At 42.7% G+C, this 13262-nt stretch overlaps 1 protein-coding gene across 2 annotated transcripts in view; it reads right to left on the minus strand.

Annotated features, from left to right (window-relative positions):
- The window catches only part of TPCN2 (two pore segment channel 2), a 261921-nt gene that overhangs the window by 11645 nt on the left and 237014 nt on the right, over positions 1–13262 (minus strand). For both annotated transcript variants that reach the window (XM_085643579.1, XM_085643578.1), the window contains 4 exons: positions 11424–11497; positions 8796–8886; positions 7559–7641; positions 2659–2740 (listed from right to left, as the gene is read on the minus strand). In XM_085643579.1, coding sequence (XP_085499705.1) covers positions 2659–2740; positions 7559–7641; positions 8796–8886; positions 11424–11497 — 330 coding nt within the window. The remainder of the gene's footprint in view (positions 1–2658; positions 2741–7558; positions 7642–8795; positions 8887–11423; positions 11498–13262) is intronic.

The following is a 13262-nucleotide window of genomic DNA, read 5'->3' on the forward strand; positions in this document are numbered from 1 at the left end:
AAGAACCAAACCAATGTCTGAGAGTATGGTTTACCCTGATTTTAAATTATTGTAAAAAACGTGGTGTTGTAAGTTGTCTAAGAGCCTATGACTGTAGTACGTCTCATGGTCTAAACCAGTTGGTGAGAATCAATTGTTGATATCCTTTGTGAAACCATATACAGCAATATCTACAGCCACTATCTCTAGATGGGTAAGAACAATTATGTTAGAAGCTGGAGAGGATTTAATGAAATTTGGGGCACACTCTTCACGAGGTGCGATGGCCAGCAAAGTATTTTGGGCTGGAGGTACGCTTTCAGATATACTTAAGGCGGCAGACTGGTCCAGTGCTTCTACCTTTGCAAGTTTCCATCATAAACTGGTGGAGCACGTTAGCAGTATGGTGTTAAATAGCTTTAAACTTGCATAATGGTAGCCTCCGGTCTTGTAATGAAATGGCGATTTCCAATAAACATACAGAGAGAATCAGGATTTCATTAAAGACAACAGAGGCTAAAATGATCTTACCCTTCACACCCATGTAGAGTAAAGAGTTAAACAAGTCTTAGATTATACTTATATTTATATTATGTTGTTATACCTATGTTTTCTGTGCATTTTCTTGCTTTTGCGAACATTTTTGCTTTACTTTCTTTTATAACTCTGATAACAACTTATAAGGAAAGGAAATTAAGTTATCACCTCTTTTTCTATTTTTTCCAGACAATCCATCACTATGAAGTTTTTCTCATCAAACAGTACCACCAATACTACAAGATAACACTGATGAGATTAACTTTTTCGTTGCAGCCTTAAGAGGATGATGCTTAGTTACATAGTTGCTATGTTATTTTTTCAAAGTTCTATGGAATGTTTTACTTATGATGAAATACATGTTCTTTAAAGGGCTGAATGTTGGGGCAGCAATAAAAGTTATTGTATAATGTAAGCCTCCATTGTTAATTGGAGAATCGCCATTATTAACTAACAGTGCCGTTTTTTCTTTTGGTTGGATTTTTTGTTAAGGCATGCCGAATGTATAATTATGGAAAAATTAAGTAAACATGGTTTTAGCCTTTAACCCCTTCCCCACTCATGACGGAACCACTCCGTCATGAGCCACGGGTGCCGTGTGCTCATGACGGAGTGGTTCCGTCATGCTGCGGCCGTTGGCGGCCGCTCCGCCCACGCGGCGCTAATTCCCCGCCTGTGCGGGCGATTAGCGCCGTGGGCGGAGTCATGACGGAACCACTCCGTCATGAGCACAGCTCAACCGTGACTCATGACGGAGTGGTTCCGTCATGAGCGCGGCGCCACCGTAGTGCCCCCAAACCCCCCCCCAGCGCCACGGTGGAATTCCCGCCGCGGCGAAGGGGTTAATACCTCCGAGACTCAATATACACAACAGTGCAGCTGAAAGGAGCAACTATCACACACAGCAATGCTGCATGCGGCCTAATTCTGATCCAAGGACACCTTACAGGAAATATACCGCTCCAGGCCATCCTGTTGGAAATAGCACAACATTACTTCCAAGCCTTAATAAAGAAATCAGCTGTCCTGGTGAAGGTCTATGCCTACCTGTGGACTCTAATACTATGTATTTGGATTTTCCATGTTTACACCATAAATGACTAAATCATCATGTCAGTGAGTGACATAATTGAAAATGTAGGACTGGTAGGAAAAACGAAAAAGTAGGCTCTACCGCCTCGGCCTTTTGAGATATCTCCATGTCTTAAAAGAGGTCAGAATACAGTTGGACATGAACACTTCTAATAGCAGTCTTGAATCTCCTCACTTTGCTTACGTCCCAGCATTTGTGGTGTAGCATACATCAACTCGCAGCATTTTATTCAATAGGCTAGGACTGCATTCGCTTCCACACGGATCAGGGATGTAAAGCTCCCCCTGTAGCTGATCCCGCCAGACTATGTCAAAGTTGACGTGATCTCATCAACCACTATGAGGGAAAATATTCCAAGTATAACTGGTGATACAACAGTCTTAAGGAATAATTCACCATACATGTACAGTGTATTCATACCATACAAGTGTATATGATGCTTAATAGCATACATTTCAATCAGACTCCTGCCGAGTTACTTTCTTCTATTAGAGAAATGCCCACAACCTAAGGCTTCTATAAGCCATTGTATGCCTACCACAGCAAGTGCTAAAATGCATACCCATTCACCTCCATTTCCAGCAATGTATATCCTATAGCAGAGAAGGAGTCTCTAAGCCAGGGTGCTGTGATGTGACTAAAGCAATCTTAGCAGCAAGATTTTAAAAACTGTATAAGTGGGGATATCTGGGAGTATGATATTTGAAATATGCAGAAAACCCCAATGGTAATATGAAAAATGTAAGGCATAGGCTTAAGTGGTTTGTGAGTGGATGCAATGAACTAACACACCATTTGAAGAGAAAGTTATAGTAAACGGATGAATTGGAGCACAAACAGTGTGAGACGATGTGTGTGCTTGAGGGCCAACGGAGAGTTCTGAGAAGGTTTTACATTATACAGGCTGAACCACACACCACTGTTAGTAGAAAGGATAAACTGAGATCACTGAGTGATGAGAAGAACATGATTTATACGCTGTATAGAATCAATAATCAACTAATGATAGCCCTCTGCAGAATTCAGGTTGCATGGAAGCTGGTTCTTACCTCAAGGATCAAGGCCACAAAGAGATTGATCCAGATGACAGAAGACATCAACCACCAGGCAACAAAATACAGCTTTGACCACCTACAATAATACATTTGAAAATCAGTCAAATAGCAGTTTTTGCCAAAGAAGGGATTACATGAATTGGACAAGTGACTTATTTTCCATAGGCATTGTTTAACTGCAACTCACTCCAATCGTACAATAAAATGTCCTTCTCTTAATTGGATACGGGAGAGGAAGCAGTACAACATTTGAGAAGGCCAGAAGCATGCATTTCTGACCCCCAAGCTCCACAACCCCATACATCTCATTCAGGATATTAGGTAGGTCACTAAGAGGAGAAGGAAGCACAGAGTAGAACAGAAGTCATAACACTGAGTAACCTACTCAGACACCCACAGTTTAACTATTAAACATTACCAAGAACAGGCAGATATTCTAGGAAATAGCAGTGAAATCTCAAATGTTCTACAGGAATTCTAATGATTCTGGTTTGTTTAGCAGACCAGAATTATTCTCCAGTTCAATAAGACATATAGTACAAACCAGTTCCCCCTGTAAAACAGCAAAGGCCACCCACAGAATCTCCTCACTCTACATGGTCTTCTAAATCCTAAAGGGCAAGTCAATCCATGCCAACTACAGAATAAGAGTCATCTGCCCATTTAGACATCCGTGAGGCAAACGGTGCCACTCTTGGTGCTCCATCTTTGCCCTGTATTAGGACAGCACTCTTTAGCCTGATCTCTTGGGTCAAACGGTTTGAGACAAACAGCCTGGGCAATACATCTCTTCTCATCCTTTAATTCTTCCTCACATTTTTGTGACCAAACTAATTAGCATTCTTCTTTCTCAGCGTTCTCATCTTGCCCGTCCCATCCTATTAGGAAATAACGATCCACCAATATGCCATACCATTTCAACATTCCAAAGAACAAACCAGGAGCAGTTCTGTACCTTCCTTTCTTGAACTCTGAGCTTCCTCAAATCCCTTCACAAGCTAGAATTGTGGTTGGATACCCATACCTGAAATAGCGTGGGCCAAATGAGCAACACCTTTTACGGCAAATTAACATTTCACTACAGGCAGGCAGGCCGGCATTGTGTGAAATCATCAACACTTTCCTCAAAAAGATGCCGTGGTTTGTGAATTCTTCCACACAATAGCAAATCATCCTGAAAATATTTTACTTGTGCTACACCTTCAAATAGCCTCTGCATCACATGCTGGAAAACAGCCGACACAGATGCTAAATCAACGGGCATGATGGCAAATCATCCCAGTCCATCTATGGTGTAATGAAACAAGTAAGATGTTTCAACTGAGGATGTAGTTTAATTTGATAATACACTTTCAATAACTATGGTGATCAATAATTTCACTTTGCTTGCAGTAGATATTTTATTTACATTGGGTATCAGGTGTCCGTAAATTTAAATGCACCTATTGAGGTACCTTAAAACCTGTGTACACCAGGTCATGCATCTAGGCCAATACAATCAGACAACCAATCAAGCACCTATAAAATCCCACTTCCTCAGAACCGCTGGACTTACTCTTCATTCAAACCAACGGCACACTTCCCATCTTATATTCCTTACATGGGATACTATCCTCATTTACTATAAACCCTTAGGCTAACCCAGTCTTGAATAAACACTTTGAAAATTTCAACCCTCCATCCATTTCCACTTTCTTCATTAGTCAACAGAACTTGTTACAACCAACCTAACAAATATTTTACCCTTCTCTAACACAAACAGTACTCTGAGCATCTCTTCCCTTGAACCCAAATGGAGTCCATAAACACACAATTAAAGGCAACTTCGCTCTAGAGTACCCTCCAGGACAGGTTTGTACAATCTTACACTCACACAGTGCTTTAATCAATAAAGGTATAAGGCTAAAATGACTATTACATTGTATATGGCTTCATCATCGTCCGCTATGTATACCACCAATACCTCATCTTTGCTACTGTCCTCGTTTGATCCAGCTTGCACACTATACACGTCTCACTTTGCAAAGATCGCTCTAAAAAAACCATTGAAATATGTCCTAATTTTTATTCTTTTTTAAACTTAATTAATCTTCAAAAAAGTGAAAATGTAGAAATGGGGAAATGTATTATCCTACCACAGCAGAAACACTTCACTTTTTCACTCATTTTGCTATCTCCCTCCATACTGTTCTTAAAAATCCAATCACTCACTTTTTTTGTTCTTTACTACCAATATTCACAGCTTTGATGCTGTACTCATTCTTTCAATGCCTGAGGTAGAACGCAGATGCCTATTTTGATATACTTTCCGTTCTCTGGGCTATTTTCAAAGCCTTATCAAGGGAAGGCTCTCTGACCTGCAAGTCATTTCTCCTGGATCTTTAGGTTCATCATTCTCTTCATCAAATGACCCCTTACTAGCTCTTCATGTAAATGTTAAACCTAGACGTTACATCTAATGTGCATAAGACATTCACATTGCTCTATAGTCTCCCCAGTAAGAGATTTCTTGTGAAGAACCTATGGCTTTCTACCATTGCGGTCCAGTGGATCCGCAAGCAGTAATATATGTAGAGTTTTTCGCAGTACGTTGTGCTATAAATACTGGGCATTCACTGCCACATTCTAATAAAGTTCCAGCAGGTATCAGCCGATTCATCTGTACGACGTCCTCTCCTACCTATGAACTAGATTATGCTTTTTTCTGCCTGCAATAAAAATGGATTTCAAAGGAAACTCTTGCAAAGTCATTTGACATGCACTCACAAGCTGGTCTCCAAGTTATTGCAACACCCATCACATGTCAGGCGTGTCACTATCGTGTTTATGCATGTGCTTGCGCACTGCCAATGCTCTGAAATATGTTTCTCTCAGCGCTGGGCGTGTACAAGATTCTGCACAGCTTGCGTCCTTGCCTGCAATTAGTTGAACCACTGACCTATCTTAACTTGTTGATGTTGACTGGAAAAGAAAAGTACAACATTTTTTATCACATTATGTATTTAAGGAGCAGTCACATAGCGTTCACGTGAAGTGGCAGCTTCTGGCAAGCACAGGTCCAATAGCGTTGATTTTTTCTGGATGACTCTGGCCGTGCAAGGCACTAGTCATGACTAATCTGCGCTTTGATTTAACAGACAAGATTTACTCTGCACCTCCGTAAGATACAGCACATACAATTCACCTCTTAGAAAGCAACTGCCACCCACATAATCCCTATATTACACTACCCTCCTACATTCTACCTTCCACCTTCTCAATTCTACATTCCATCTACTGATCAAATGCAACCTAAAACTAGACCGTACCCGTGTCCGCAGTGATTCTAGGAGGCACTAAGATCCCAGCACAAGGTAATATTACATACATGAGGACCTTCACCAGCCAAGAAATAAGGATGTAGCATCCTTCCCAGCGCTAGTGTCTCCGTAGGTGAGCCTGTCCAGGTCAGAACATGCTGTATGCGCAGAGTAGGGTTAGAGGGTCTTCTGCACATCTAGAAAGTAACAGAGTAGTTTTCACAACTGTTGTCACACTGGAAAATAGATGTGACCATTATTCGAGAGGTTTCCTAACACAGACTCTGAAAAACGGAACACGCTTATGGGGTCTGTCAACAGTGAACACGGGTAGGCCGAGTAATATGATTTCATTGAACAGGCGAGCGCAGGAATTCAGCAGCCAATCTTCCAAACGTGTCAAAGGTTCGGCCATTCTAGAAAGAGAACAGGCCAGATATAGAAAGACAATTTGGATCATCCAAATGTACTGAGAGGGGTCAGAAAATACCAAATATCTTCAGTAAGAGGCCAAAGAGGAGGATGAGGATTCTACATAGAAGCTATTCTAATACTTGTGCATACTCTGTGGGAAATGGGGCAATGGGTTAAGGATGGAAAACTCCAGAATAAACCCAGAAACCTTTCACCACCGACATGTATTCTCCCCTGCACCCTCCATGAATCAAAGCCGGTTTGCTCCTTATTCTCCGCAAAGCAAAAGAGGCCACCAGGAGATAGCCCAGCACCACAGGGTCCTCGAGCATCCGCAGCCGGACCACACAGTTCACAGCAACATGATCCTACCCCGATCGCAAGTTTGGTGGTCTACAAGTCGGAATAATATGACCACACTAGTGTTTGCATTCACAAACGAGCTACTGGGAAGGAACTACTAGTAAACGTTGACAGTTGATAATTTGGAGGGGTGTCAGGTCCGCAGTTATGTATTCACTTCCTGCTGCTCAGTCTGCAGATGAGGGAAGAGGATCCCTTCTCAAGAAGAGCGCCTAGAAACCAGATGTAGTTCAGAGCACTTCATGATCTGGTCATGGGTCGAATCGCTAGATTAATGATTCAAAAGCACAAGCTACCTCCTCAACAACCCAGAAAGCATGCTAGGCCTTGCAAGGGAGAAACCATGAAAGTGCTATAGGAATGCCAATGCATTACAATCTGCCATAAACTTGGCATTGAGGGAATAGTGCGGAGTCTCCTATAAATGGATCAATGCAAAAGTGCAGTAGTAAAAATCAAGTAACAGCGCTAACTACAGTATGCTTATTTGGTTAATCTCATTTCTTTATACATAGCATTTTAGTCTTTTCTCCTTTCTTGCTGTATACCCTGTAAATGCACTTTTGACACCGACTCACACCCCTTACATGCACACAAACAGCACTGTCACTTTTTAGTAGCTTCTAGCACCACTGCTGCAGAGGGGAAACCGGTTTGAAAGCAGTGCTAGGTACATTACCAGGGCTTGGATCCAAAGGTGCCATGTAATGAGTTTCTATTGGCTAAACCTGTAAGCCAAAAGCTTCATGCATGCAGCCATGCACATATACATTCCTATATGGAAAGAACAATGAAGCAGTAGGACGGGCAGCACTTACGGTGTGGTGTATCTCGAGAAGGCATCCAGGAACACCTGCCAGTTATTCACCACCATCACATCCCACAGGGTCACAAGAGCAGCCTGGGGGTCAAGAGAACAAAAAGAGAAACGATGAGGGAAAAAGATGTCATTTATTGATTCCTCAGCTGCAAGACAGATCTGGACCTCGAGGGTCAGAGGGGCACGGAGAAGGCTGCCAAGGTAGCTTGGCTGTACATTAAGGCGGCAGGCCATATCAGGTACGTTCAACACAGAGCACCGACAGACTTGTAAGCCAAATACTCTGTACCATCTGGTGCGGGCTATATTGTTCAGCAAAGCCAGTTTGGAGAAACAGTTGCCAGTGGGTACTAATAGATATCCACTCACCCACATAGTAGTTAAAGCAAATTATTTAAAGTGCTATGAAAAGGCAAATTGGGGAAGCAAGTGCTAGAAAACAAATGTTGGAAAGAAAAACCATGTAGTTGCTAAAGTTCTACTAACTCTGTTTAGGCGCTCCTGTATTTTTGTATTAACTTCCACAAAACCTTCTGCATGACTTCGACTTTTCAATACTAGAGTTTCTTAGAGGTCTTTAATAAGAAACCGGTCATTTTAGTAAAGGTGTGTACAGAACAGTTCCAATCCTCTGCTATTCTGAGGCACAAGGAACTTTAGCAAGATTTTCAAGTACTTGTCGAAAAATACAACACAAAAATAGACCGCAGAATACCGGATTCAAGAGATTTGAAAAGGTCACACAGCAGCAAGGATGCTGCAAAACCGCCAAGATAGATGTTGCACGGCTCCCACCCGAGGGATGTGACTTGTTCCAAACTTGCGTACAGGTCACCCAACGGCCTTCTATACTGTATATCATTTTGGATTCCTAGTCCGACATTCCCAGACTTTTTAGACCTGTGGGAGCTTCCTCAACACGGATTCGAACTGTAATACGCGCAGGATTACCTTAAATTCGTAGAGGTGCTATTTATGTTCCATTGTCTAAATGGTGATGAGGCACTATGCAGAGTAAGATCCTTAGAACTTTCTTAAAGATCCAAGATGAGGGTAAAAAAATCTCTCAGGTACTCATTGCAAAAACAAAAGCCTTCTACACAAGGGCACTACTTGATATAGAGAAAGAGGGAAGCATAGCATGCCGGAAACTGCCAGGGAGAAATCTAAAGTGCAAGACTGCAAGCTAGAAGATAAAAAGCAACAACAACAAAAACAAACACAGCCATACTTACAGCAAAATCATCGAAGTTGTTTGGCCAATACTCCAACTGCTCAAAGGTGCCACATTGGCTGGTGAGGTTGTTAGTTGAGTTTATAGCAGCGCTGCGGGATGAGAACAGTACACAATGATGCCTCTTACCATTGAATGATTGCCAATGTCCAATACTAGACAGTCTTTATTGACAAACCGTTAATGTACAAGTGCAAAAAGAAATATTGATGGACAGAATGCAGAACAATGTCATACATTCACCCCAGTACAGAGATCCATCGTTTTTTTGCTCACCATGCCATTTCAGTTTGGACCCAGCCATATACAAATCAGTCTTGAACCTGTGCCTCATGGGAACAGTCCAGCCCGAACTGCCAAGCCAGGTCCGCCCTGGACTGAAAACAAGCATCCTAGGACCGGTTTCAGGGTTTTACCCCTCATCAGCCAAGATAGCTTGACTCTAGTGGCATGGAGAGCATGGGACCCATGTCTGGGCATACCTGTCCCACTCGGAGTGAAAAATGCAAAAAGAACAATTGATGGACAGAATGCAGAACAATGTCATACATTCACCCCAGTACAGAGATCTGGGCCTAAATCCATCGTTCTTTTGCTCACTACGCCACCCAAGTTTGGACCCAGTCACATGCAAATCAGTCTGGACCCTGCTCCTCATGGGAACAGTCAAGACCGAACTGCCAAGCTGGGTCCTCACTGAAGCAGACAAGCATTAGAGGACCGGTTTCGGGGTATCACCCCTGATCAACCAGAAACCCAGTGGTAAACAGCTTGAGTTGACACAATCCCAGCAACCCTTGAGTGGCCTGAAAAACCTGAAAAAGTTCCCACATACATATATTTCCTAAGATAGAACATTGTGAATAAGTCCTATAGAAGTCTCAGAAAAATAAAAGCTGAATTGTGAGACACCCACATACTTGTACTATAGTTTGGCCTCAAGAAACATTCTGTCACTTGTTTGACAATGTCTCTCAGGTGCTCTTGAAGGTTGTGGGGTTGAACTGTTGGGGGGCATAGTTACAAGAATTTGTCCATTGAAAATATGGACAAGAAAGGACGATTCATGAACTTACACCAGTGGAGGAAATGACTGGGGCCCTACTGTCCATAGCCCAGAGTGTATATTAATAAATGACGGTAGTGCTGTAACACAAATTACAACACCTCATAAACCTCTGAATAATCTTGCCCGATGCACCTTCCTGCCTCCAACTCATGAGGATCTGGAGGCCTAATCTCAGTTTTATATTTTAGAGCAGACTCCTCCGGATGGTCTTGTGCATACATTTTGGTTCCCACAACATGTAGCAACATCAATACCACTACAGGTTTGCTACCTCAAAAAGAACACCTACTTCCTATGATGAGCATCAGATTTCCAAAAGATTCCAGTCCCCTATCAAGGCTAGCACAATGAGCAATGAAAACTAGCACACCAGATCTGATACAAATAGTCATGAAACTGGCTTCCATTGTAGACTACATTTGCAGAGCCTCGGGGTTGACAACACAGTCAACCAAAAAGCCAACTTTCTAGATATGGTCTGCACCTTCCCACAAGTAAGTGTTGTGTGTTTCTTGCATGGCCCATTGTTATGTTCCCTATGTTATCCTAGTTGTACACGTTGTAGGCCGCATTTCTTTTGCATACGTTGCTACATTAACATGCTTGTTTTGTGCCACGTTGTATTTTCACACAGAACCTGCATAAGTTTTCGCGTTCCATTATTTTGGTGGTATTTAGTCTGAACACCATAGACTAGTTCAAACAACAATGGCCCTTGTTATTCTCTCTGGTGGGATATTTAGGCAATGCAGCGGATGTTTGTGAGTACACGTGTCTTGTCATAACTAAGGACGAGAGTTCTAAAAAAAATACACTGAGCGAAGGTCCTGAGGCAAGATTACTACGTCAGCTGAGATGTAGATCGTCAATCTATGTGTGCAAAGGTAAGGAGTCTGCCACTCATCCCAGAGATCTTCCATATATAATCATTAATCATTTAGCTTTAGTAGAAGGGGGTGGGGAGGTTAGGCTACACTGTCTTATAACATGAAAGGGCTTTTCTAATGGTATATGGTTTTTTAACCATGCTATCGACATTTTTGCTACCCATTTGTCTTCTAATTGTTAAGGAAATACTGCATCTTAGAGCACGATAATTTATATAAATATACAAAACATCCTCCTTGTCTCTTTTTATTCTTATTGTGGACAAGTGAAAGAGCGAAAGGGTGTGTCCTGTTACCGCGATCCCGGAGAGGAGTGTCTTGTGTTCTGGGGTGCCAGCTCACTTGTTTCTCTGGAAAGGTTAGGACATGTGAGGTACTATAGCTAATCAGACTCTGGCTCATAGCTACTGAGGTAGTATGGTGACTCACTCCCTGCATGCCAATGTTCTGTGGCCCCAAGCGTAGTTCTGTTCCTGAGAAGAATCCTTGCAACATTAGTTGATTCTTGTAGCCCTCCCTTCTAGTGGAAATCCATGTCACCTAGACGATCCACAGCCTATGCAAGAATGTTTGCTACATTTAAGCTGGAAGATAATTATTTTAGCATTCCTAACATTTACAAAGTCATACTGTTGAATCTGTACAATGATTGCATTGCTAGTAAGAACCTTACCTTCCATTTCCTGGTGGCACGACAGCACCTTGGAAAAGCTCGATGCCAATGATGGCAAATGAATAGTAGACCACCTTAAAAGAAGAACAGCATACATCAAAGGCACACAAATATCCAATTATTTAAAGATTTTGATGTACCATAAAAATAAACTAAAGGACTATACCTACCAATAGTCCCAATACCATTACCAAATAATCAATCAGTTGGCAGTGAAGAAGGTTCAATCCCGGGCATGGATGGCTCTCCTGGACTTGTTCAAATGTTCGGTTATGGGGGTGATCCGGTGGGGGATGACGGGACCCCGGTTCCTTGAGTGCACTATACAGGGCTTCCCCCCTCTGCTCTTGCGGTACTGTCTGTTGGGATTGCCGGGAGGCGGACTCGACGGGTGGTGACTGAGGTTTTGATGTACATGTACTTCTGATAGGTACGGGCGACATGCTTGGGTGGGTGGGTAGGGAGGAGGGGCTCGTTGGGGGGGATGTTGGGAGATGGGGTGGGGGGTATTTTGGCTGTCTCGCACACTCATGGTGGATTACTCCTGTGGATGCACTACCTAGTAGCACGGACATTATTGGGGTGAATGCTGTACAGATGTAGCTTATGTGCTGGGGTGATTATTGCAAGATGTCCTGATTTGGCTGGGGGGAGGACTATGGGGGACGGGGATTGACTGCATTTTGTTCTGTGACCTAATAAAGTTTGTTTAAAAAAAAATAAAAAAAAGTGAAGGTTCAATCTTTAATTAAGCAAAATAACACATACAATCACTATAAAAGGAAAACCACCAGTTGGCCCTCGAGCTCCAGGAAAGGACCATATATGGCACACATCAGACCAGTACAAAGGCTTGACTATCTATTATTGATGAGGTCAGAAGGGGTGACTCCCTTTTGTCCTGGTGCCTGGGAGTGTAGACACGGTGCCTCCAGGAATGCGCTTATCACCCCGAAAGCCAGATGCGACCTTGAGTCTTAGAACAGTCGAGTAAACAGCCTACCTTCAGCTGCTACCAGTAACTCAGATGAACTGGGGCCTGACAACGGCACATGATCAGCGCGTGATCACGGCCCGTGCTCGAGCATATGTTAAGAAGATGGCGTCTGTATGGTTCTCGGCCTACTCTTTTAGCAATAGATATACAGGGAGGAAATAAACGAGTTTCCTCCAAGCAAAAGCATATATAGCAAACAGGGAGTGTATGTGTAGATGCATCATGCTAACATAATATAGGTCCGATACTCCTTGTATACGGGAAATCTGCCTTTTTTATCCCTCAATTTGCACAACTCCATTCTGTACATTGCATTAAGTTACCATTTTCATTAACTCACAATACCCATATTTTCTATGATGCTATTTATATAGATAATGGTGCAGTACATTTCAAATCATTCAGTGTACACCTCGCATTACAGAGTGAAAAGCTGCCTAACTTGAGATCAGTACCTCTCAGAGTTCACCCATCAGCCAACCATAAATTCTATTTGGCCGTTATGCCAGGATAGGCATAGCGTAATCTTTTACATAACTTTTAACATAGAAATATTTAGTTACCATAGGTAAATGCAACCCCCGCTGTGCACAGCCTTCGGCTGTGCCCGGTTGGCTTCTATAATGCAGCTAACCCCAGTGGGGCAGTTGGCTACAAGGCCTGGCCGGGGGCCAGGCCCTGTGGCCATCTCCCCACCCCCCCAAAGGCAGCCAACCCCACACTGCCTTCGGCCACGCGCCGTGGTCATACGGTCTGGATAAATGCCTTTTTTTTTTTTTAATTAAAGGGGAAGGTTTGGGGTAAATCCCATTTCTCATGGCCATATATATATATAATTTAAA

The sequence above is a fragment of the Triturus cristatus genome, chromosome 3_1 (assembly GCF_964204655.1).
Source record: "Triturus cristatus chromosome 3_1, aTriCri1.1, whole genome shotgun sequence".
Taxonomy (NCBI): Eukaryota; Metazoa; Chordata; class Amphibia; order Caudata; family Salamandridae; genus Triturus; species Triturus cristatus.